At 47.6% G+C, this 22,370-nt stretch overlaps 5 protein-coding genes across 5 annotated transcripts; 2 read left to right on the top strand and 3 right to left on the bottom strand.

The window, feature by feature from the left end:
- Positions 1-3,471: 3,471 nt before the first annotated feature.
- AFUA_4G14870 (uncharacterized protein) lies at positions 3,472-7,293 on the top strand (the record flags this gene model as incomplete). The annotated part of the gene is made up of 1 exon (XM_077804695.1): positions 3,472-7,293. The coding sequence occupies one exon, from the start codon at positions 3,472-3,474 to the stop codon at positions 7,291-7,293; it is 3,822 nt and encodes a 1,273-aa protein (XP_077660834.1).
- An 8,070-nt stretch (positions 7,294-15,363) lies between these two features.
- On the top strand, positions 15,364-17,154 carry helE (3-ketosteroid 1-dehydrogenase helE; the record flags this gene model as incomplete). Its single annotated transcript, XM_746255.1, has 1 exon — positions 15,364-17,154. The coding sequence occupies one exon, from the start codon at positions 15,364-15,366 to the stop codon at positions 17,152-17,154; it is 1,791 nt and encodes a 596-aa protein (XP_751348.1).
- Positions 17,155-17,182: 28 nt separating this feature from the next.
- helD2 (acyltransferase helD2) lies at positions 17,183-18,574 on the bottom strand (the record flags this gene model as incomplete). The annotated part of the gene is made up of 1 exon (XM_746256.1): positions 17,183-18,574. One exon carries the CDS (start codon positions 18,572-18,574, stop codon positions 17,183-17,185), a length of 1,392 nt encoding a protein of 463 aa, XP_751349.1.
- Positions 18,575-18,741: 167 nt separating this feature from the next.
- cyp5081C1 (cytochrome P450 monooxygenase helB4) lies at positions 18,742-20,522 on the bottom strand. Its single transcript, XM_746257.2, has one exon. The coding sequence runs from the start codon at positions 20,488-20,490 to the stop codon at positions 18,976-18,978; it is 1,515 nt and encodes a 504-aa protein (XP_751350.1). The 5' UTR covers positions 20,491-20,522; the 3' UTR covers positions 18,742-18,975.
- A 54-nt stretch (positions 20,523-20,576) lies between these two features.
- helD1 (acyltransferase helD1) lies at positions 20,577-22,286 on the bottom strand. Its single transcript, XM_746258.2, has one exon. The coding sequence runs from the start codon at positions 22,114-22,116 to the stop codon at positions 20,680-20,682; it is 1,437 nt and encodes a 478-aa protein (XP_751351.1). The 5' UTR covers positions 22,117-22,286; the 3' UTR covers positions 20,577-20,679.
- Between the last annotated feature and the right edge of the window lie 84 nt (positions 22,287-22,370).

Raw genomic sequence — 22,370 nt, 5'->3', positions numbered from 1 at the left:
GAACCTAACCCTAACCCTAACCCTAACCCTAACCCTAACCCTAACCCTAACCCTAACCCTAACCCTAACCCTAACCCTAACCCTAACCCTAACCCTAACCCTAACCCTAACCCTATTCCTAGATAAAGATAACCACCACCACCACCACCAGTAGAGGTTAATAGCCTAGAAGAATGGATTATTAAGGATATCCTAGATTCCTACTGGGAATACTAGGGCTGATAGGGCCCCTATCTGAAGTATACTATTAAATAGCTAGGTTATAACAACCCCACTAAGGAACCTACCTATTACCTAAGGAATGTATAAGAGATTATGGCTAACTTCCACTGCTACTACCTAAGTAAATCTAAACTAGTAGATAGTCTTAACAGAGCTTGACCTTAAGGAGGGGAGTACTGTTATAGTACTGCTATAGATAGGAGTTAGTATTACTAAGAAGAAATTATATAACTCTAGGAATATCTTTACTACATAATCCTATAACCTATTTAGAAGTCTTTAAGCTATATCTATGCTTTCCATCAGATCGCTGTACTTTTATGCACGTCAGATCTGGTCCATGCCTGGATAGCGCTGAGTAATATACATATAATATGTACATGGGGGTATTTCTGGATTGAGTGCGCAAGTCTCCTTTGCGTAAAGTGATAAACGCCTCTATAAAGAGCTTCAAGATTTGAACAGGAGGATCAGGTTCGTCCTTTGCAAAATATCAATCACCAGGTTCATTCAGAGAAAGCATCCATCTATATATATGACATGTCATCAGCAACTAGACACAAAGGTGTGGCATTTATTAGAGTGGTCGTGGGTTGGGTTTGGGTCAACCCACACAGGTTCAAACTTAAGAGTTGCATAACCGAACCACTAAAATCAAATCTCACTGAACCCGCAGCAGTTTGATTTCAGTCACTAGCCTAGGGAATTATAGTTTTCCGGATTTATTAGATTTAATTAACCAACCCACACTATTTAAGATGAAAATCACTTAATTTTAGGATTTGCCTAATAATTTTGATATTGTGATATCGACCGGATGCCTATATGGTCGACGAGGCTTATAGGAACGTGCAGAGATATTTTGTAGTCGTCATCGTTATGTCTGTGTTATTTAGGGCCTTGCGTTCTTTATAAGATTAAGGCTAATTATAAAAGGGGGCTGGAATCCCTCGCACAATTCGGGGGGGACTCCACATCACTGCGATGCACGAATATCCCAATATTACTACATAGCCCTAAATCTAGGCTATCTAAATATATTGATATTAATTTAGAATACCTAGTAATTGCTAAGATATGATGGAATAATTATTTCTATTATAGGTTAGTATAAAAGTAGTAGTAGTGTAATATATATAATTTCTGTCAAGGTATGGGGTCACAGGTAAACAGAAACAGGTTGATAAGGTAGTTAATACTTAGGCTGGCTATAGGAATCTATATCTATCTATTCTAGTTACAGGGTAAACTAGTATAGGCAGGCTCTATAGACAGGATATAGCTTAGAGACTTCTAAATAGGTTATAGGATTATATAGTAAAGATATTTCTAGAGTTATATAATTCCTTCTTAGTAATACTAACTCCTATCTATAGCAGCACTATAATAGTACTCCCCTTCTTAAGGTTAAGCTCTATTAAGACTATCTACTAGTTTAGGTTTACTTAGGTAGTGGTAGTAGAAATTAGCTATAATTATCACGGTGCTGCCGCAGATAGGAGTTAGCATTGCTAAGAAGGAATCATGTGACCTTAGGAATATCTTCACCGCATAATCCCATAACTTACTTAGAAGCCTCTGAGCTACGAGAGCTACGTGACGGACGCACAGCCTTCTCACCCAGGAAGGCCATACTCTATTGAATTCTCAGATCAGGCTCTCAATCCAGGCGCCCTGCCTAGGATAAGGGACAGCTCCCCCTCCGCTCACTGCCTGACACCCGCCCAGCAACCACCACGCGTCTCGACGCGTCAATAACATGGCACGACATAACAACCAACCTGGTGGCCCTCTACAGGCTGCACTACAGGAAACAACCACCTCAGCCACTGCTAGAGCTCTCGAGGGACAGAAAATCTTTAGTCCCATAGCAGCCTTCCTTGATGATCACCGACGCCAGAATGCTGGCCTCACGCCCCGCCAGCTAGGAGCGCTCACGGCCCTTAGCAATGACCTGGCTAATATAGCCCAACAACACTTCAATGCCTACATCAGCGGCGTGCCCTTGACCAATGCCCCCCTCCCCCTCACCCCTGCCCCTGCCCCTGCCCATGGCCCTGCTTCCTTCCCCCCCTCACCTCCCCCTTCTCGTCCCCCCTCCGGTCTTGCCCAGTCCACATACGCGACTGTCACCAGAAGTCCCCCAGCTAGGAACAATGCTGCCACAAAGAAAACATACAGTAATACTAAGACTGATAGGTTAGCTACAAAGCTGCCACCTCCTGACAACCGACTCTTTGTGCGCCTTCCGGAGAACCATCTTGCCAAGAGCATGGATGCATTTGCTATACATACTAGCCTGCGATCCCATCTGGGCACTAATGGAAAGCTTCTCAAGGGCGTCCAATCTATCAAAACTGGACTCGCTCTTCTGCCAGTCTCTACTGAAGCCCTCCCAGCCCTAGAGGCCCAAAAGGAAGCCATAGCCGCCTTCTTTAAAGACTGCCAGATCGAACGGAGTTCCCGCTGGATCTCTTATCGAGTGACCAATGTACCCAGGAAGGTTGGCCGACTTACTGGCAGCCAATACTCCATGATCCCCGTTAACCCTGAAATCTTGTCTTCAGAGATCACTGAAGCTATAGGCCTTAACCCAGTCTCTATTACTGAGACTGCTACAAGTGCCGCTAACCCCAACACTATCTCGTCCAGCTGGTTTATCAACTTCCCGGAGGACAGCAAGGCCAACCTTCCAGTACGACTCTCCTTGTTTGGCATGATCACCAATGCTCAGCTGCTAGTAAGAAAGACAAAGATTGTACAGTGCAACCGCTGCTGGAAGTGGCATAACGCTAGATCCTGCGCTCGCCAGCCCCGGTGTCGACTTTGCGGCTCTACCCAGCATACTGAGGAGGGCCATAGCAATAGATGCAGTACCCAACCTCCCCACACCTGCCCTCCAAGGTGCCTACACTGCCATGGCCCCCACCCGGCTGACTATGAGCAATGCCTCCTGCGACCTAGCAAGGCAGGCACTCGATGCACAAAGGCCCAGCAAGCCGAGATTCGCAAGACTAGCTCCCTAGAGCTTGCCAAGGCACGCCTAGAGAGACAGTGCTGCATGCAAGTCCCAGAGCCTTCCCAGGACCAAATCATGGCTATGAACAGCCGCCCTTCACCCTTCCCCTTCCGCACGGCTACCCCCCCGCCACAGGAGCCTTTAGACTCTCCCCCGGTCACAGCCAGAGCAGTCCGCTTCGTATCTCCTAAGCCACAAAACAGCTTTGAAGTTCTGATGAACGAACAAATATGAAGTACCAAAATCACCCAAGGAAGGAGTCTATCGCTATACTCCAGCTGAACGTTGGCCGTATACCAGAAGCCCATGAAATTGCCCTCTCCCAGGCATACTCCAACCACATCGACATTATCCTTATACAGGAGCCCTACATTTACAGAGACCTGACTCGAAAGATCACAAAAAGGCACCCATCTTACGAGTGCTTCTCCCCAACTGATTCTTGGGAGATAAGTGGCATCCCTCGAGTTCTTACCTACATTCGTCGGAAAAATGGCATCCGAGCCTCCCAACTCCGCCCTGACTCAATAAGCCAAGAGACCCTCTCAGACCTTCTTCTACTCCAGATCTCCTCGTGCTCAGGACAATCTGCCTTGATATTTAATATATATAATGCTCCTGCTGGCGCAAAACGGGCGGGTGAAGCAGCGAGAACTCTTACTTCCTTGCTGGAGTCCTACTTCTCTCTGCCTACCCTGCTTGCTGGTGACTTCAACCTACACCACCACAGATGGCAGCCCTCACTCCAGCACGCACCCACTACCTTCGCAGAATCATTCACAGAATGGCTTGACAGGCTTGGACTACTGCTTACCTCTGAGATTGATATCCCTACACATGACAAAGGCAACGTCCTGGACCTTGCCTTTGTCTCTAGCTCCCCAACCCTCATAGGAGCCAGTACCAGGGTTGCACATCATCTAGACGCCACCTCGGATCATCGCCCACTTCTTACGAACCTGCCGTGGGAACAGGGACCTGTGGAAACTCCGCAAAGACTAAGATTTGACACACTAGACCACACCCGCTTCCTCACACTTCTCGCCTCTAATATAGCCAACGTCAGGAGCTCAGCAGAGAATGAAGATGAACTAGACTATCTTGCAAATGGAATTACTGCAGCCATCCACAGCTCATACACAGCCTCTGCAAACAAGTCAATACCCCAAGGGGGAGGCCAACGATGGTGGAATACCACGTGCAAGGAGGCATTACAAGACTACCGGGCAGGACTCTGCACACAGAAAGACTTCCGGCGGGTAACGCGGCGAGCCCGAGAACAGTATTGGAGAGACAAGATCAGCGCGGTAACCGAGAGCAAGGAGGTGTTTGATATATCAAGATGGCATAAGTCAACAGGCTCCTACCGCAGCCCCCCACTTAAGGACCCTTTGAGACCGGACAGCCCCCCAGCGGTAGCCTTACAAGAGAAGCGGGATATCATATCCCGGAACCTTCTTCAAAATACCGCTGAAGCAGGAGACATCCCGCTGGATACGCCAGCAGTCCCATCTAGCTCACTGCCATTCCCTGATGTAACCATGGCCCAAGTCGAGAAGTCAGTCCTACAAGCAGGGAATACAACCCCTGGGGCTGACGAGCTACCCACTGGTATAATCAAGGTGGCATGGCCCCTGATCAAAGACAGAGTCCTTGCACTCTATCAGGGTTGCCTTCGAACTGGCTATCATCCAAAGTGCTTTCGACACGCAGTTCTAGCAATAATCCAAAAACCAAATAAGTCTAACTGGTCTAGCCCTAGGTCATATAGGCCTATTGCCCTCCTGTCAGTACTGGGCAAAGGCCTCGAGAGACTAATTGCCCGGAACATGGCATGGATTGCTATCCAGTACAGAGTCCTGGCTAGTCAACAGTTTGGGGCCCTGCCTCTCCGCTCAGCAACTGATCTGACTACATCCTTGCTCCATGATGCAGAACAGGCCCTTAACCAAAGGCTAACAGCCTCACTCCTCACCTTTGATGTAAAGGGAGCCTTTGATGGAGTCCTTCCTGGGAGACTTATCCATCGACTGCGCTCACAGGGCTGGCCTGATAACCTAGCTCGCTGGGTAGCCTCCTTTGTCACAGGGCGAGTGGTACAAATCCGCATTGACGGTGAAATAGGACCAGCAACAGAAATACTCTGCGGCCTGCCACAAGGTTCACCAGTATCCCCTATTCTATTTATGCTCTATCTAGCCCCCTTATTCTGGCTTGGAGTTCCAAAGTCCAGGTTTGGATACGCGGACGATGGAGCTATCCTGGCAATCTCACCGTCTATTGAGGCGAACTGCCAAAGCCTATCCAACTCCCTACAAGAAGCCCTTGACTGGGCCGCTACGGAGGGGATCACCTTCGCGCCAGATAAATATGAACTGATCCATTTCTCACGCCGCAAGGCTGACCAGGATCCAAGCCACACACCAAGCATCGTAGCAGGCCCGGTCACAGTCTCCGAGAATACAACTCGCCCTTACCTGCGTTGGCTGGGGGTCCTCTTTGACAAGAAGCTCAGCTTCAAGTACCATGTCAGGGAGACAACCTCAAAGGCTCTGACAGTTGCAAATGCCCTCCGTGGCCTCGGGAACACAGTCCGGGGAATCAAGCCCTATCTCATGCGACAGGCGGTGATAGCCTGTGTGCTCCGGAAAGCCTACTTTGGCGCAGAAACCTGGTGGCCAGGTCGCTCGCGCCCCTGCCCCCGTGCAGGCTCTATCTCAAACCAGGTCCAGGGGCAACTTGATAAGATAGCTAAGGTTATACAGACAGGTGCTAGAGCAATTCTCCCTATCTACCGCACAACTCCCTTGCCTGCTTTATACCGGGAATCAGGGCTCCTACCAGCAGAAATTGAGCTTGATCATATAGCTACATCGGCCGCGATCCGTGTTCGTCGCCTAGACCCTTACCATCCCCTGCGCAGGAGGGCAGCAAAAATTGCACAGACTGGCTGGGCAACTAGCCGTTTTGCACGCCGAGTACTAGCCCTACCAGAATCAGAGCAGATAAACCCGCTGCAATATCCCCCTTGGCTCCCAAGGGAGGCACGGGCGGATGCTCAACTGCGAATAAAGGCACCTAACGGACTATCCAAGGAGCAGGCAGCTACCAACTTCCAAGACTTTTACTCCTCTCTCCCAAACACTGATATGAAAGTCTTTACAGACGGGTCTAAATTGCCTAACGGAATGGCAGGTGCTGGCTTTGCTCTATACCAGACAGGAAGACTATGTCTCCAATCATCGTTTTCTCTCGGGCTAAATAAAGAGCTTTTTGATGCCGAAGCAGAAGCAGCTCTCGCTGGTATAAAAGCAGCCATGCAGTATCATACTGCACGCTTTGCTACTAACCTCTGGGTCTGCCTAGATAACCTGGAAGTGGCCACTCGCCTGCTCTCGCCCTTTGCAGGCTCATCCCAAGAAATTTTCGAGACCGTCCGAACCCTGGCCTCGACCTGGCTTGAGCGGGAGAGGTTCCCCTACACTGACGGGGGCTCCGTACGTATCTGCTGGGTCCCTGGGCATGCGAAAGTCCCTGGGAATGAAGCAGCTGATCAAGCCGCGAAAGAGGGAGCTGCCTTAGAACCCCCTATCTCCCAAAAACATTCTTTTGCCTCGCTTAAGCGTCAAACAAAGGCTGCCATGATCTCTGGCCTACAGAAGCACTGGCAAGCCGTGGCCCCGCAGCCCTACCAAGATCTTTGCATCACCTCCTCCCCCAGGTGCCCTGATGAGCTACGCCTCCCGCGCCACCTTCTCGGGCGGATCCTAGCAGCTCGTACAGGGCATGGTGATTTTGCAGACTATCATGAGCGGTTCAACCATGAAGACGCCCATCTTCATTGCCGGTGCGGAGCCAGGAAGTCTCCAGTGCACTTCTTCTTCTGCCGAATAGTTAAGAGACGCCTACCCCAACCCCTAGGGCCCCCCTCCGAGATGATTCCCTTCCTTCTGGGAACTGCAAAAGGTGCAGCAAAGCTGGCTGCCTGGCTATCACAGACTCGGTTCTTTGATGATATCTGTCCAAGACGGCCCCTGCCTGAGCACGCCTGAGACAATACAATCCTTCTTTAAAAAAAAAAAAAAAAAAAAAAAAAAGAGGAGGGGGGAAAGCAGAGACGCGGAGAATTGGCGGATCATAGTGCGGAGATGGATCCATGCAGCTGGCATCGCAATTTAACCTACTATAGCAGACCTTCCCCATGACTGAGGCAGCTATGCGAACGCGCCAAAGTCTCTTGTTTGTACATAGAACTAGCAATAGTTAGAGACACCCAGGGCTCACCCCCTGGCGGCCTTTGCCCCGATTGGGGATAGTGGAAAACGTGCAAGTCACGAGCCACGGCCGTAAAATACATACACACACACACACACACACACACGCCTCTGAGCTACGTCCTGTCTATAGAGCCTACCTGTACCAGTTTGCCCTGCAACCAGAACAGATAGATATAGATTCCTGTAGCCAGCCTGAGTGTCAACTACCTCATCAACCTGTTTCTGTTTACCTGTGACCCCGTACCTGTCAAGGCCTCCAAGTAAGTTGCGGGATTGTGCGGTGAAGATATTCCCAAGGTCACATGATTCCTTCCTAGTGATGCTAACTCCTATCTGCAGCAGCACTGTGACAGTACTCCCCTCCTCAAGGTCAAGCTCTATCAAGACCATCCACTGGTTTAGGTTTGCTTGGGTAGCAGCGGTGGAAGTTAGCCATAATCTCTTATACATTCCTCAGGTAATAGGCGGGTTCCTTAGTGGGGTTGTCATAGCCCAACTATTTAAAAGTATACTTCAGATAAGGGCCCTATCGGCCTTAGTATTCCCAGCAGGAATCTAAGATATCCTTAATAATCCATTCTTCTAGACCATCAACCTCTACTAGTGGTAGTGGCGGCTATCTTTATCTAGGAACAGGGTCTTTAGTAATAGGACATAGCAAGCTAATATTAAACACAGGGTAAATCTTCATAGAAGCTGGTAGATCTAGCTTATAGGTGTATAGGCTAATAATCTTCTTAATATAGAACAGCCCTAAGTTTTTCTAGTTAAGTTTCTTCTAGGGGCGCAGGGTCCTGATATTCTAGGCATCTAACTAAACTAGTTATCCTACATAGTAACAGCAGGCAGGTCTCTAGTAATAATTTATCTATTCCTTATAACAGTCCTAGGCAACATAGATCTAGGCGTGGATATAGTTAATAATATCTTATATTTTCTTTATAAAGGCCTTAGTATCTCTAGCAGCAGGGTGATTTACAGGCTAGATAGGTTTTAACCCCATGCATAGGTGAAATCTATAATTTATAAAGAAGGGTGAGATTCTAGTGGCCTTAGATCAGACAGAGTTTGAGGTAAACTCAGCTAATAGTAACTAGTCAGCCTAATTATCTTATAGATAGGTAATATAAGCATGCAGGTATTATTCTAAAACAGTATTTATTCTTTTAGTCTAGCTATTAGTCTTAGGGTAATAAGCAGTAGATAATAGGTTCTTAATATCTAGGTATTAGGTTAGGTGCTTCCAGAACACGGCAATAAACTAAGGGCTATGGTCTAATACTATTATTCTTAGTAGGCTATGTAGCTTCTATATATAATAGATATATAATTAGGCTATACCCTCAGCATTACAGGTAGTCTGATAGGGGATAAAGTACCTCATCTTTATAAGTTAATTAATAACAACTAATATAGCATCATAGCCTCAACTAGGTACTAGACTGGTGATAAAGTCTATTAAGATATCTTACCATAATTATTCAGGTACTAGGAGTGGGTGTAACACTCCTTAGTAGGCTTTATAAGATAGGGTAGATTAGTAGCAGGTATAGTAGTTTTAGGTCTAGCAGTTAATATATCAGTACATACCCAGCTAGTAATATTCTCATGCTATTAATTTATATAACTTATACTTTCTAGGGTGTCTAGCAGCAGGCTTGTTATAGTATTCTTATAATAACTAGGCTCTTAGCTTATTGTGGTCAGGGATGTATAAGTATCTATAGTAGTATAGATAGCTTCCTTATTGTCTATAATCAGCTAGGGTGATCTTCAGATATTAACTGGCATTCCTATCCAGTGCCTATAGGATGGACTATATAGTATTATCTAACTAGTAGGCAGTGTCTAGTAGTTCCTTAATACTAGGAGGGGGCTCTGGTTGGTCTAGTCAGTCTGGTTAGTCTAGTTAGTCTGTCCACACTAGTCAAGCAGGCACTCTAGTAGGTTCCTTAGGTATTCTAGTAACTCAGGCTACTAGGTCTGCAAAGCAAACTCTTCTTATAGCTAACTAGCTTCTTGTAATAGCTCCTAGTTTTATTAAGTTCTAAATTTCAGGGTTAAGGTTCTCTTTCTTTAGAATTATCTAGCTCTGGTGTTGTAGCTATTTATCCCTCTCTTTAGGGAGATCTTCTAACCTCCTAGTCAGAGCATCAGGCTTAACTCCTTGCTTCCTAGGTTAATATATAATTCTAAAGTTAAAGTAGGATAGAAATTTAGACTAGTAGGCTTGTTATCTGTTGAGTAGCTTAGTAGATATAAAATATTCTAGGTTATAGTGATTAGTTATAACTTTGATTAGTGATAGTGTACCCTTTAGTTTAGGGCACCATTCCTTAAAGTAGCAAATGATGGTAAGTAACTCTTTATTATAGATCTTATAGTTACACTTAGTGACTGAGAGCTTCTTAGAGAAGAATGTAACAGGGTGCAGGACTTTTTTATTATTATACTAGGACATTACACTAGCAGACATGTAATTAGAAGAGTCAGTCTTAACTATAATATCTTTTGTCTAGTTAAATAGTTTTAAGATTAGGGTGTTTATAAACGCCTTCTTCAGGGCTTTAAAGCTTAATTTATAGGCTGTAGTCTACATAAATAGGATATCCTTTTTAGTTAGGTTTACCAAGGGAGTAATAATTCTTAAGAAATCCTTGATAAATCACTAGTAAAAGTTACTAAAGCTAATAAAGGCCTAAACATCAGTAATGCAGGTTAGAACTTACTAGTTAATAATTATTTTCACCTTATCAGGGTCCATGCGGATGCTATCCTAGCTAATGATAATGCTAAGGAACTTAGTTTTAGGGATAATGAATTCATACTTTTAGATTTTTGTGTATAGGCTAGCTTCTTATAGTTTCTATAGGACAGAGCAGACATAGGTTATATGCTTAATGCAGGTCTTACTATAAATAAGGATATTATTAAGGTAGGCAGTGCAGAAGACATTAAGGTAATCTTATAAAGTATTATTAATAAATTACTAAAAGGTTACAGGTGCTCCTGTCAGCCTAAAGGGTATTACTAGGAATTTAAATAGGCCTAATCAGGTACAGAAAGCTGTCAGGTATTCTTATCCTTTCTTAATACAGATATTATTAAATACTAAAATAATATTAATCTTTGTGAAATATTTTATCCCTTTTAGGTTATTCAGGGTTTCCTTTATTAGAGGCAGTAGGTATTAATCTTTAATAGTTATAGTATTTAGGGCTCGGTAATTAATGCAGATTTATATACCTCTACCTGGCTTTTTAATAAATAGGATAGGCAACACAGCGGGTGATAAACTAGGGTAAATAAAGCCCTTCCTTAGGTTCTCTTTAATCTATTCCTTTAGAACTCTTAATTCCTCTTGGGACATGGCGTATAGAGGGCTAAATAGGGGGGTCTTTCCTTCTAACAGCTTAATATTATAGTTATAAGGGCAGTGTGGCAGCAGGCGCTCAGCCTCCTTAGGGGAGAAAATATTAGCATAGTCTTTGAATTCATTAGGTAACAGGTTAGTGAAGTCTTCTTTTTAAGCTTTCTTAATCTTTAGGGCGGCTTTAAGATCTTCTAGGGTAATTATAAACATCTGGGTGTTTCTCTAGGCGTAAGCTAAGCAGGCAGCTAAGGAGATGAAAGCTATATCTCTGTTCTCTAGTCCCTTTAGTCTCAGGGGCAGGTATCTAGGCTGGGTCTTTAGGGGGACATTATATAAGGCTTATATCTTAGTTAGCCTCTGGGGTGTATTGTAATATTTCTAGCAGTAGTTACTATCAAATATAATACTATAGGCTGCGAATTATATCAGGGGGTTATATACCTTCATCTAAGGTATTCCTAGTATAATAGGGTAATGTGCTAACTAGATAATGTAAAACCTCATATCTTTCTTAAAGTAGTCCTTAATTCTTATATCTATCTGAACATAATAAGTTATCTTCCTATTCTCTGGTTCTCTCCCATTAAATGTGTGCAGGGTTATTGGGTCTGCTAGGGGGATGGGCTCTAGCATCTAGTCTTCAGCCCATCCTTTATTAATAAATCCTCATCCTTCAGCTCTGGTATCTAACAGGGTGTAAATAGGTAGCTTTATTCCCTTCTCTTCCCTCTCTAGGGTCACGGGTAGTATTATAGCTTTTAATTATTATATTTATTCCTTAAGGTTAAGTCTATAAACAGTGGCAGCAGAGATTCAAATAATATATAGTTCCTGAGCCTAGTCGCGGCTTACTCCAGGCTCACTCCTTTTACTGAGGAGGTCTGGCTAGGTGATGGGCTTCTAGGTGCTGGGATCCATCCCCTCTGGGGGCTCTCTGGGCGTGGTTTATAAGATATTATAATTTAAACTCTCTAATAGGTATCAGGGTGGGGGCAGTCCCTGATCTAGTATTCTAAGGAGCCACATCAGAAGCAGGCGCCTGTCTCGTGGTGGGAGGGGCTATACCCCTTTCTCATTAGGCGTTGGGTAGTACCTAGGTCCATGGGGTCATATTGTTGCGCTGGCGTATACTTATTCCTCTAAATAATAGGGCGCCAGGGTTGTTTGGTAGACTTAGTAGTAATAGGGCTAGAGCTTTAGGGTGACTGGGAATGCTTAATAGGTTTAGTAGTGGTAGTATAGGTCTTAATAACAGGGGGTTAGTTTATAGTGTATTGCTAGTAGTAGTTCTCAAGCTCCTGTAGGAATCTAGCAAACTAGTAGTACTCCTAGCTTAGAGGCTGGTTATGCATAAGCATGCTCTGGAGTTCGTAACTAATAGCTTATTTAAGCAGGGTGGGTAGGGTTTCTTCAGGCATCTCGCCTTCTAGGGCTAGGCATTAGAATTCTGCAAAGAAGGTGCTAAACTCCTTATTAGTCTAGCGCAGGCTGAATAGCTTATTTCAGGTGTTATTTATGTAGTTAGGATCACTAAAGGCGCGTTCCAGGATATCTAGGATGTCTTAGTAGTCGTTAAGGGTGCAAATCCCCTTCTTAATATAGGGGAGAATCTGGGTGTATGGCGCACCCTTCAGGCAGTTATTCATATAAGCCATCTAGCTCTGCGGCGTCGGGAAGCGGTTAAGGTTAATATTTATTTTCTCTTAAATCTGCGCTATGAAATGCTGAAGGTTCTTTTAGTCACCCTTAAACTTATTAGGGTCAGGGAGTCGTTCTGATAATCCAGTGGCTTTGAAAGATAGGGTAGTAGTTAATATAGGTGTTCCTACTAAAGTAACTACAGGCTTCTTAGTAATGGGTTTATATATAGGTGCAGGCATAGGTGTATTTATAGTAGGGGTAGCTAAGTAATAGGCTTAGTCCCTTTCCACAGCAGCTTTTACATACTACTACTCTTTCTCTTATAGCTATTCCTTCTAGTACTATAAGACAGCCCTTAGCTTAGTAGTCTCTTATTTATGCCTCTGCTCTAAGGCAGTAAATTTATGCTGGAGTTCTAGGAGTCAGGCCTTGGATTACTTAGCTTGTTAGTTTACTTTATTAATAGTTAATTTAGCCTTCTGGATGTACTTATATACTAGGTGGCAGTATTCATACTATTTAGTATCATATTTAGCAATGTGCTCAGAGAACTCTTCAGGGTTGCTAGGCAGGAAAGAGGGCAGAGGGGCAGGTATTCTGATAGTGTTAACTCCAAGGGAGGAGCTATATAATATTAAGGTACGGGGTCACAGGTAAACAGAAACAGGTTGATAAGGTAGTTAACACTTAGGCTAGCTATAGGAATCTATATCTATCTGTTCTAGTTGCAGGGCAAACTAGTATAGGTAGGCTCTATAGACAGGATATAGCTCAGAGGCTTCTAAGTAAGTTATGGGATTATGCGGTGAAGATATTCCTAAGGTCACATGATTCCTTCTTAGCAATGCTAACTCCTATCTGCGGCAGCACCGTGATAATTATAGCTAATTTCTACTACCACTACCTAAGTAAATCTAAACTAGTAGATAGTCTTAACAGAGCTTGACCTTAAGGAGGGGAGTACTGTTATAGTACTGCTATAGATAGGAGTTAGTATTACTAAGAAGAAATTATATAACTCTAGGAATATCTTTACTACATAATCCTATAACCTATTTAGAAGTCTTTAAGCTATATCCTGTCTATAGAGCCTGCCTGTACCAGTTTGCCCTGTAACTAGAATAGATAGATATAGATTCCTATAGCCAGCCTGAGTGTCAACTACCTCATCAACCTGTTTCTGTTTACCTGTGACCCCGTACCTTGACAGTTAGTATGCTTTATGATGCTAACTACTTTTAAATTTCTATTATATATCTTTATCTATAAATATCTCCACCACTCCTGGATATTTTTTAATAATAATACTATTATTAGATTCCTCTCTTTAAGCTCTATTAAATAGTGTATGTTTTCTTAAGATTAGTTATAGTTATGTTATTGACCTAAACCCAGAACTCCCTATATAGACTATGTTTTTTGCGCAACACTGGGAATTGTGGTGGACAAGCTGGATTCCATATGAGGAAAGACTGGATGGTGCATCCATGACAACTCGAAATCCAGAACTATCAAGTATTTGATATTGGTGGGTATTTTATGCAGCACATGATCAAATGGTCTGATAAGGAGAGCAGGATAGCAAACTGCAGAAAACATGTGGAAGAGAAGAGATACTTCTGTGAGAAGTACGTCATCCAGTGGATCGATGTAACAAATAACCAAATACCGAGGGCCAGATGTTCCTAGAACCTGAATATGGATATATATTGGCCATTAGTTTTGACGTCCACGATATGCTGCGCTTTGTGAGTGAGAATGAGGATAGTCCTCTGGATCTTCTTTTGTTTAATAAGCTTTTTGATGAGTTTATGGATCAGTATGCCAAAGTAAGGTTGGAGGATCCATAATATAATTACATTTACAAACGCATGCAAGTCGAGGAGATACATTGTTCTGGCAGGATTGAAGCCCCTTGCAGGAGTATAATAATGCCGACGTCTCACTCATAATTGGCTCCAAAGAGAATGGTCAGACCTATAAACTTGACTTGGATACTGATGGTCCCCTTTTTAGAAAGGTTTGTACTGCTTGTTAAGATGACCTTTTCATACTGGTTATTTCTGGGGCTCTACTAAATTATCGCAAGACTTCACACTATGGTCAGTATCCTGTGCCTTTGAGGATAGCATGGCAAGAGCTGGCCGCTGCCTATCGACCCCGAACACAACATCTTGAGCGAAATGGAGGTGTCGTATACAAAATATATGTATGATTCCAGTGGCCTTTGTCACATTGCCTCGATATCGCCAACTACAAAGAAGATTATATAATATCATCGTGAAATAATCTGGGCTGATCTATGATGCTACCTTGCTACTAGGGATTTACCTTATGGATTTATATACTCCATAGCCTTCAACATTTTACCAATAACTGCTGTCACAGTAAGGCAGCCATCAGCCCATGCGAAAATGTCTCACGATCTTCCTGGTCGAACTCTAGGAGTTGGAAGTCTTCCAAGCCCTGTCAGATAACACTTCATCTGTTCATATAATCTGTTTTACACAAGGAGACATCCAGTGTTACGAGTAGCCTGTTACACATCAATCGAAGCGCCTAGGATAAGCGCCTTTATTCATGTTGTCACCGCAACGCCTCAAAACAGAAGCGGGGGGTATTATTCAGTGGATTGAATTTCATATCCATACAAGTAGGTATGCAAGCCACTGTAATTTTCATTCATACGCTGGACGCATGAGTATTTCTCAACTGCCGAGAAAGGTGATCAAAACATAGATCGAAGATGCGATATTAATTATAAGTAAATGGCCTGATATGAGTCTTGGGAATGATAATTAGATATTTTATTGGCATGATACTGCAGCATAATGGCCGCAAGACAGCTCCGCAGACTTAGCCTACCAACCCACCTCCCCCTTCCCATCCGGCCTCACGTTCGCCATCTAGGTACAGCACAGACAAACTGCCATCGATTTGACCATGAAACCGACATCCTAATCGTCGGCAGCGGGGCGGCTGGCCTCACCGCCGCTCTACGCTCCCACTTCCACGGGCTCTCCTCCCTAGTCATCGAGAAAGATGCCCAAATAGGTGGCACCTCTGCCTACTCCGGAGGCGGCCTCTGGATCCCTAATAACCCGCTCGCTGTGGAGGCTGGTATCATCGACACCCCAGAGCAGGCAATGACGTACCTGATATCTGTCATCGACGCCGACACCGCCGAAGACACCGACGTACGCCGCGCCTCATCCCCCCCGCGCAAGCGCGCTTTTCTCACCCACGGCCCTCACATGGTCTCCTTCCTCCGGGACCGCGGATTCGCCTTTCGCCTCAGCCCAGGCTGTCCAGATTATTATCCGCAGGCGCACGGTGCGCTGCCGACCGGCGGGCGCTCCATCGAGCCGGACGTGTTCGACGCGCGGCTACTCGGGCTCGGCGAGAAATGGACGGAGGCTATCCGGCAGCGGCCTGGTCGGTCGCTCCCTCTATTTACGTACGAAGCTAGCAGCGTGACACGCATGGGAGCATCGTGGCGTGATGTCGGGACCGTGTTGCGCGTGCTCCTCCGGGGCATATATCTTTCCCGTGTACGGGGACAGATTCCTGTCACAATGGGCAAGTCGCTGGTTGCGCAGCTGTTGTGGTTGCATATGCAGCTTGACCAAGGTCCGGTACTCACGGATACGGCGCTGCGCCAGCTTATCGCTACCCCTGAAGGGGTGATTCTGGGCGCGCGCGTTGCGACGCCAGATGGGGAAAGGAGCATTCGCGCTCGTTGCGGGGTGCTGCTCTGCGCTGGGGGGTTCGCGCATAACCAGGGGCTCCGTGAGCGGTATGGCCCGGTGCCTGCAAACGCCGAGTGGACCAGTGCTGCGCGGGGCGACAACGGGGATGCCATTGTCGCGGGTGTTCGGGTCGGGGCAGCGACAGCCCTGATGGACGAGGCATGGTGGGGACCGACTCTGCGCGACCCCGTCCGGGGAATGTATTACTTTGCGCTTCAGGAGCGAGCGCGGCCGTTTGGCGTTATTGTTGACTCATCTGGCAAGAGATTCATGAACGAGGCTGAGCCGTACACGGATGCCGGCCACCACCAGTATGCGCAGAAGGCTGTCCCGGCGTGGTTCGTCTTTGACTGGAACCATCGTAAGCGGTACGCGGTGGGCTCGCTGATGCCACGGCAGCAGCCCCCGGCGCAGGCGCTGGACGCAGGGTATATCCACCGAGCCGATACGATCGCGGAGTTGGCGCGGCAAATCGGGGTCAATGAGAAGGGGTTGGAGGGTACCCTGGCGAGGTTCAACGAGATGGCCGACTGCGGTGTTGATAGCGACTTTGCGCGCGGAGAGAGTGCCTTTGACAATTACTTTGGGGATCCGACTGTGCGGCCAAACCCGAATCTTGGGGCTGTACGGACGCCGCCTTTTTACGCGATCCCGCTTGTGCCGGGCGATCTGGGCACCAAGGGAGGTCTGCTCACGGATGAACATGCCCGGGTGATCCGAGAGGATGGAACGCCTGTGCAGGGATTGTATGCCGCCGGCAACACAACTGCCAGCGTGATGGGACGGACATACCCAGGGGCAGGGGCTACATTAGGACCGGCGATGACGTTTGCTTTTATAGCAATAGACCATATTGCTTCTGAGCATGTATAGGAATGCAATATCTTAGCATAGTGATAATCTAATATATCATATCTGTGAATTCGTCCAAAAACCCCTTCGCCAACAACATTCGCATCACTTCTGGCCTCAACGTCAAAAACACCCTGACACCAACACCATCACCTCCAGGCCCAGGCGCAGGACAAATCACCGCCACCGTATTCGAATATGCCATTGGGGCAACCATCACCGGCCCCCCAGCTCCAAAATCCACCTCGTAAAACCCCAGTCTCGACTGATTCGAAAACGCCTGTGACACCATCGTCGCATACAGCACGTTTACCTTGTCACCCACAAAAGCGATAGCCCGCAGCGCTCGTCGGATGAAGGTCTGAATCGTGACTTTATCGGCTGTATCCACGACTGCGCGCGACAGGAGGGCTGCTCGCGCGACAGATTCCGCGGTGAGCGGGGTTTGGAGGAGGGAACCTGGGATGGAGACGTACAGGCCGATTGCGCAACTGCCTGTGAAGTTGCTCGGTACACCAATGCGGTGGCGAAAGTCGCAGGGGACGATGGCGGTGACGGTCTGCGTCCGGCAAGTGAGCAGGTGCTTGGTGTGTGCGAAGGCGAGAGTGAAGAGCGCGGTGATGATATCATGATCTGACACGCGAGAGGACGGGTCGATGCAGGTAGCTGTATAGCGCAGACGGTCCAAAGTGTGTGGGGGGACGGAGAAGAGATGGCTCTCGATCTCGTCCGGGGGAGTTTTGTCGCCGAGGAGGCGTTTATAGAGTCCAAGGAAGAGGACAACTAGCGTTGATAACAGCCCTAGAAGCCATGATGCAGGATGCCACATCGAGCGAGGAGCAGCTGGCTGTACATCCGGAGGAAGGTACTCGTACATCACCCGACGGTCCGCCAGCAGACGAGGCCAACTGTCGCCCTCGGGGTGACTGTGGTTCCTGGCAAACCATCCCCAAGACTGCATAAAGTCTACAAACCCCTTGGCGTCCACCGCGCAATGGGCTATACGCACCACCATCACCACGCCGCTCTCCTCAGCCAGCCGATGGACATGCACTTGGAGCAATTCTCCATTGGGAGACGCTCGCGGATCAATTATATTGGCGTCTTTGGGCCACACATCACGATGGAACTGGTGGTCCTTCAGATGCCGGAAGTGAAGCTGCGGGTGTGTCTGCTCTTCGTAGAGCGGGAGGTTTAGATTATCGCAGTCAACAACAATCTGCATTGCATTGCGGCGGTGACGGCGCACATGGCCAAGAAGAATTGGGAAGTTCTGCAAGGCACGATACAACGATTCCTTGAGGAGAGAGGATTGCATGAATGGCCTGGGGCCAGGGGTCTTGTTCTCGTAGAAAAAGGCATTGGTGATGTAGAGGTGACTAGGGATAATGTCAAGAGGAGAGAGATCAAAGACCTGGTTTGATATGTTGAGGCCTTCCATCTTGTTTTCTGCTGCACTTTTGCTATTGCTCTGGGTGGGAGAATGATATAATACAGCTGAAATTCCAAATACAAAACCAATCCTTTCACTATTGTATTCATCTGTATTCTTAGCGGCTATCTTGTATTCATTAGGGTATGCTTCGTATTCCCCCTCATCTAGACTGACGCGCAGATTAGTCTCCTTGCTTCTTAGCCTGCTTGATCTACACAAGCTGCTGCTGCGTAATGGCTTGTGTAAATTACTGTTTGAAGATCTTCAGAAAGACAATCGTTAATGGATCCATTAGGTCTTGGCCCTGGGGCCAAGGTTACATCGCATCGCACGTTGCATACTTGGCTTCAACTTATACGAGGAATGATAAGGAACAACTAACCAAGACTCAGCACGTCTGGCGTCAATTACTGCCTGCGAGACACGACCAACCGACAATCCCGCTCTGGATACTTGGGCGTTGTGAACAACGCACTGCGCGTGGGCATGATCCTTGGCCTGCCCAGGGCATCCACATTCCACGGCCCATGCACGCTATCCTCAGGTAGTGCAATGTCATACTCCTTGAGGATATTCGCAATGATGATCATAATCTCCATCATTGCAAGATTACGCCCAATGCAGTTGCGGTGACCGTAGGAAAAAGCAAATACATTCCGCTTGGCTTGGTCATCGCCTAGAAACCGCGTGGGGTCATAGAGATGCGGATTCGTCCATACGTCTTTGTTGATGTGCGCCCCATGGAGGTTGATAGCAATCTCCACCCCGGGGGGGATGTAGTGTCCCTGGATGGTGAGGCCCTTTGTGTAGGAGATGCGAGGCAAAAAGCCTGAGGTGATCGGGGAGTATCGCAAGGTTTCATAGACGCATGCCTCCAGGTAGGGGAGTTTGTCGCGGCACTCGGCGAATGTGATCAGGTGAGAGGGAGAGAACTGGCTGCGAATCTCCTCGGTGACTTTGGCCAGGTGCTGAGGATACAGCGTGAGGAGATGGATTACCCATGAGGTCACAAAGGAGGTAGACTCGCTGCCAGCGAGCTGCATCGCAATGCTCTCTGTCATCACCTCATCTGCCGTCATCTTCACGTGGGGATTCTCTGGATCTTCCGCATCAATGAATGCCTGCAGGAGATCCATCGGTCTTTCCCCCACAGTGGATAACAGGTTCTTTCGCCTCGTCACTGATTCCTTGCTATAAGCAATAAATCGCTCGTACCGCTCGCGATACTGGCGCAACACCCTGGAAAATGGCCACAGCTTGAGGAGAGGAAAATTCTTCCGAATCCCCAGGTACAACCCGGTAGCCTCAATCCACCGGATAACCGTTCGATCATCATTCGTCAGCGCATTGAACTCCCTTCCGAATGCCAGGGCCCCGATCGTATCAAACGTTGCATACTGCTTATGATCGCGGTAGTTGACCGTAACCTGCTGTCCGCCACTCTCCTCCAATAGTCGATCCCACTTTCTCTTAATGGCAAGCACGCTGTACTTCATAATCAACCCCTCCATGCGCCCTAGATACCCATGGTTCAGATATGGGCCGATCTGGCGCCGTCGACGACTCGCCTGCGCGGGGTCCCGCGTTGTGAAGATGCTTGCGTGCCCTTCAATGTCGAGCATCTCGTAGACCTTTGTCTTGCGGAATTCCGGCGACAGCAGCACGGTGCGGATGTCATCGGGGTGGCTAATGCTGACGCCATTCGGGCGATGGACGTAGATGTTCCCGTAGTACTGGTAGTCTGCCTGTACGGATTGGGGCCCGTCGGAGAGGACTCGTTTGAGGATGGAGTATTTACTGGAGAGGCGTGCTAGGAGAGAGCCGGGGATATGGCGAAGAGGGGAGAAGAAGAGTTCGTAGGTAATTCTCCAAGTGAGGGTAAGGAGTAAAACGAGGGGGATGAAACGGAGGATTTCTACCATTTTGTAGTGTGATAGGTCGGATGCGGTCTGTGGGAGAAATAAGAAGGTGAGGGGAGGAGAAAGATATTAATAAGGAGACGGATTTAGGGCAAGTTGGTTAAAATGTTTTGTCATTGCATCGTTGACCCATACTAGATTATATATAGCTTCCAAATGAATATTCGAGTCAAACTGCCTGCTATTGCAGCACTACCAAATTATCTCTACCAGCCCATTCCAGTATTGATTCTTCTTGATCCCCTGCATAGCCTCTACATTACTCGTCAGAAGTACATACACCCCTCCCTCCCTCCCCTCTGGCGTCGGCAAAATCGCCGCCATGGTATAGCTCCCCGCAAACACCGGCGTCAAACACACAAAGCACGGCTTCCCACTGCCAAAATCCGCCTCGTACATTGGGAACCGCACCTGGCTTGTCGTCACAAGCGAGGTTGTTGTGCGCGTCGCTGTGAACGCCAGCGGTCGCATATGGCTCGTGGGATTCGCCTGAATCAGGTCATGGTACGCGGCCACCAGACCCGGCTGCACGCGTTCGATCGACTGCCGGACATTCAATGCCGCCGCCGCAAGAGTCTCTGAAGAGGTCGGACGAGCGAGCTCAGCGAGCGGTGTCCGTACCATCATCCCCAGGAGGAGATTCCCGGTGTATCTCTCCCGCACTTTCAGATGGCGACGGACATCGCAGGGGATGCGCACTGTGCAGTGGCTTTCGGGCTGTCCCTGGCCAGGGCGGAGCCAGCTTAGAAAGCCTGTGGGAGGTTTCGGCTGGGGCTGGCTTTGGATGTAGGTTTTGCTGATGAGCGCAACGAGCAGATCGTTATCGGAGAGACGGGCGCTGGCGGGGATATATGGCTGCACGTCTTTGTGAACCTGGTCGAGAGAGGCTCGAGGAATCCGAAATAGATGAGCCTCACCCCGTGCCATGGCGGCGGTCTTGGAGAGTAGACCTCCCAGCGTCGTCGGGGAGAGCCATGCAAGCCAATCGACGAGCAGGTTCCGCTGACCGTAGATCGACGCCGTGAGGGGATCCAACGGAGCTCGCTCCGTAGGTAAGTACCTCTGGATGATGCCACGATCAAAGCTGAATCTACTTCTAGCCTCATTCTCCTGCTCCTGCTGCTGCTGCTGCATCCGCATGGTCTCCGCCCAGTGATTGATAAAAGCAAAATACCCCACCCCGTCCACCACGTAATGGGGGATGTTGATAAAAAGAATGACCCCACTGTTCTGTGCCAGTCGCATTACATGGATATTCAGCAGTTTGATCTCCCCATCCGCCGCAGCAGTGGCTACAGGTCCCACGGTCGCGACACCCGCCGGCCACGCATCCCAGGCAAAACTAGACTCCTTGAGCTGCGACCAGTGGACAGAGTCGCAGAGCGTCTCCCGGATATCGGGCTGGTTAGGATTACCTGCGTCGACCTCGACGACAATGTGCCCGGTGCTCCTGGCTCGCAGGCGGCCTGTCAGAATGGGGAATCGCTGAAGACTAGCCCACAACGAGCCCTTGAGGAAGTCAAAGGGCATAAAGTCATTTTCAGACTGCGTGTTCTCGTAGAAGAAGGCGTAGGGGATGTTGGAGAAGGAACCTTGTAGGTCGAACGGGGAGAGGGGGATTGACTCCATGGTGACAGGGCACTCTACATTCACTAAGAGAGACAAGCTGACATAGGCAACAATGTTCGCAACATCCCGCAGTCAGGTCTCTGGACCTAACCTTGGTAAATTGATGAAAGCAACCAAGATGGCCCACCTTTGTGAAGCATTGTCTGGCTGCTGCATGAATACGAATATCATCAAGACCGTTCTTTTACCCGATATGTACTTGTGTATTTATTACTCTTCAATTGCTAGCTCCGAACCCGTATATGCAGCCAAGC

This window comes from Aspergillus fumigatus, chromosome 4 (genome assembly GCF_000002655.1).
Source record: "Aspergillus fumigatus Af293 chromosome 4, whole genome shotgun sequence".
Taxonomy (NCBI): domain Eukaryota; kingdom Fungi; phylum Ascomycota; class Eurotiomycetes; order Eurotiales; family Aspergillaceae; genus Aspergillus; species Aspergillus fumigatus.
The sequence above is the reverse complement of the archived record's forward strand: the minus strand, read 5'-3'. Positions and strand labels throughout refer to the sequence as shown.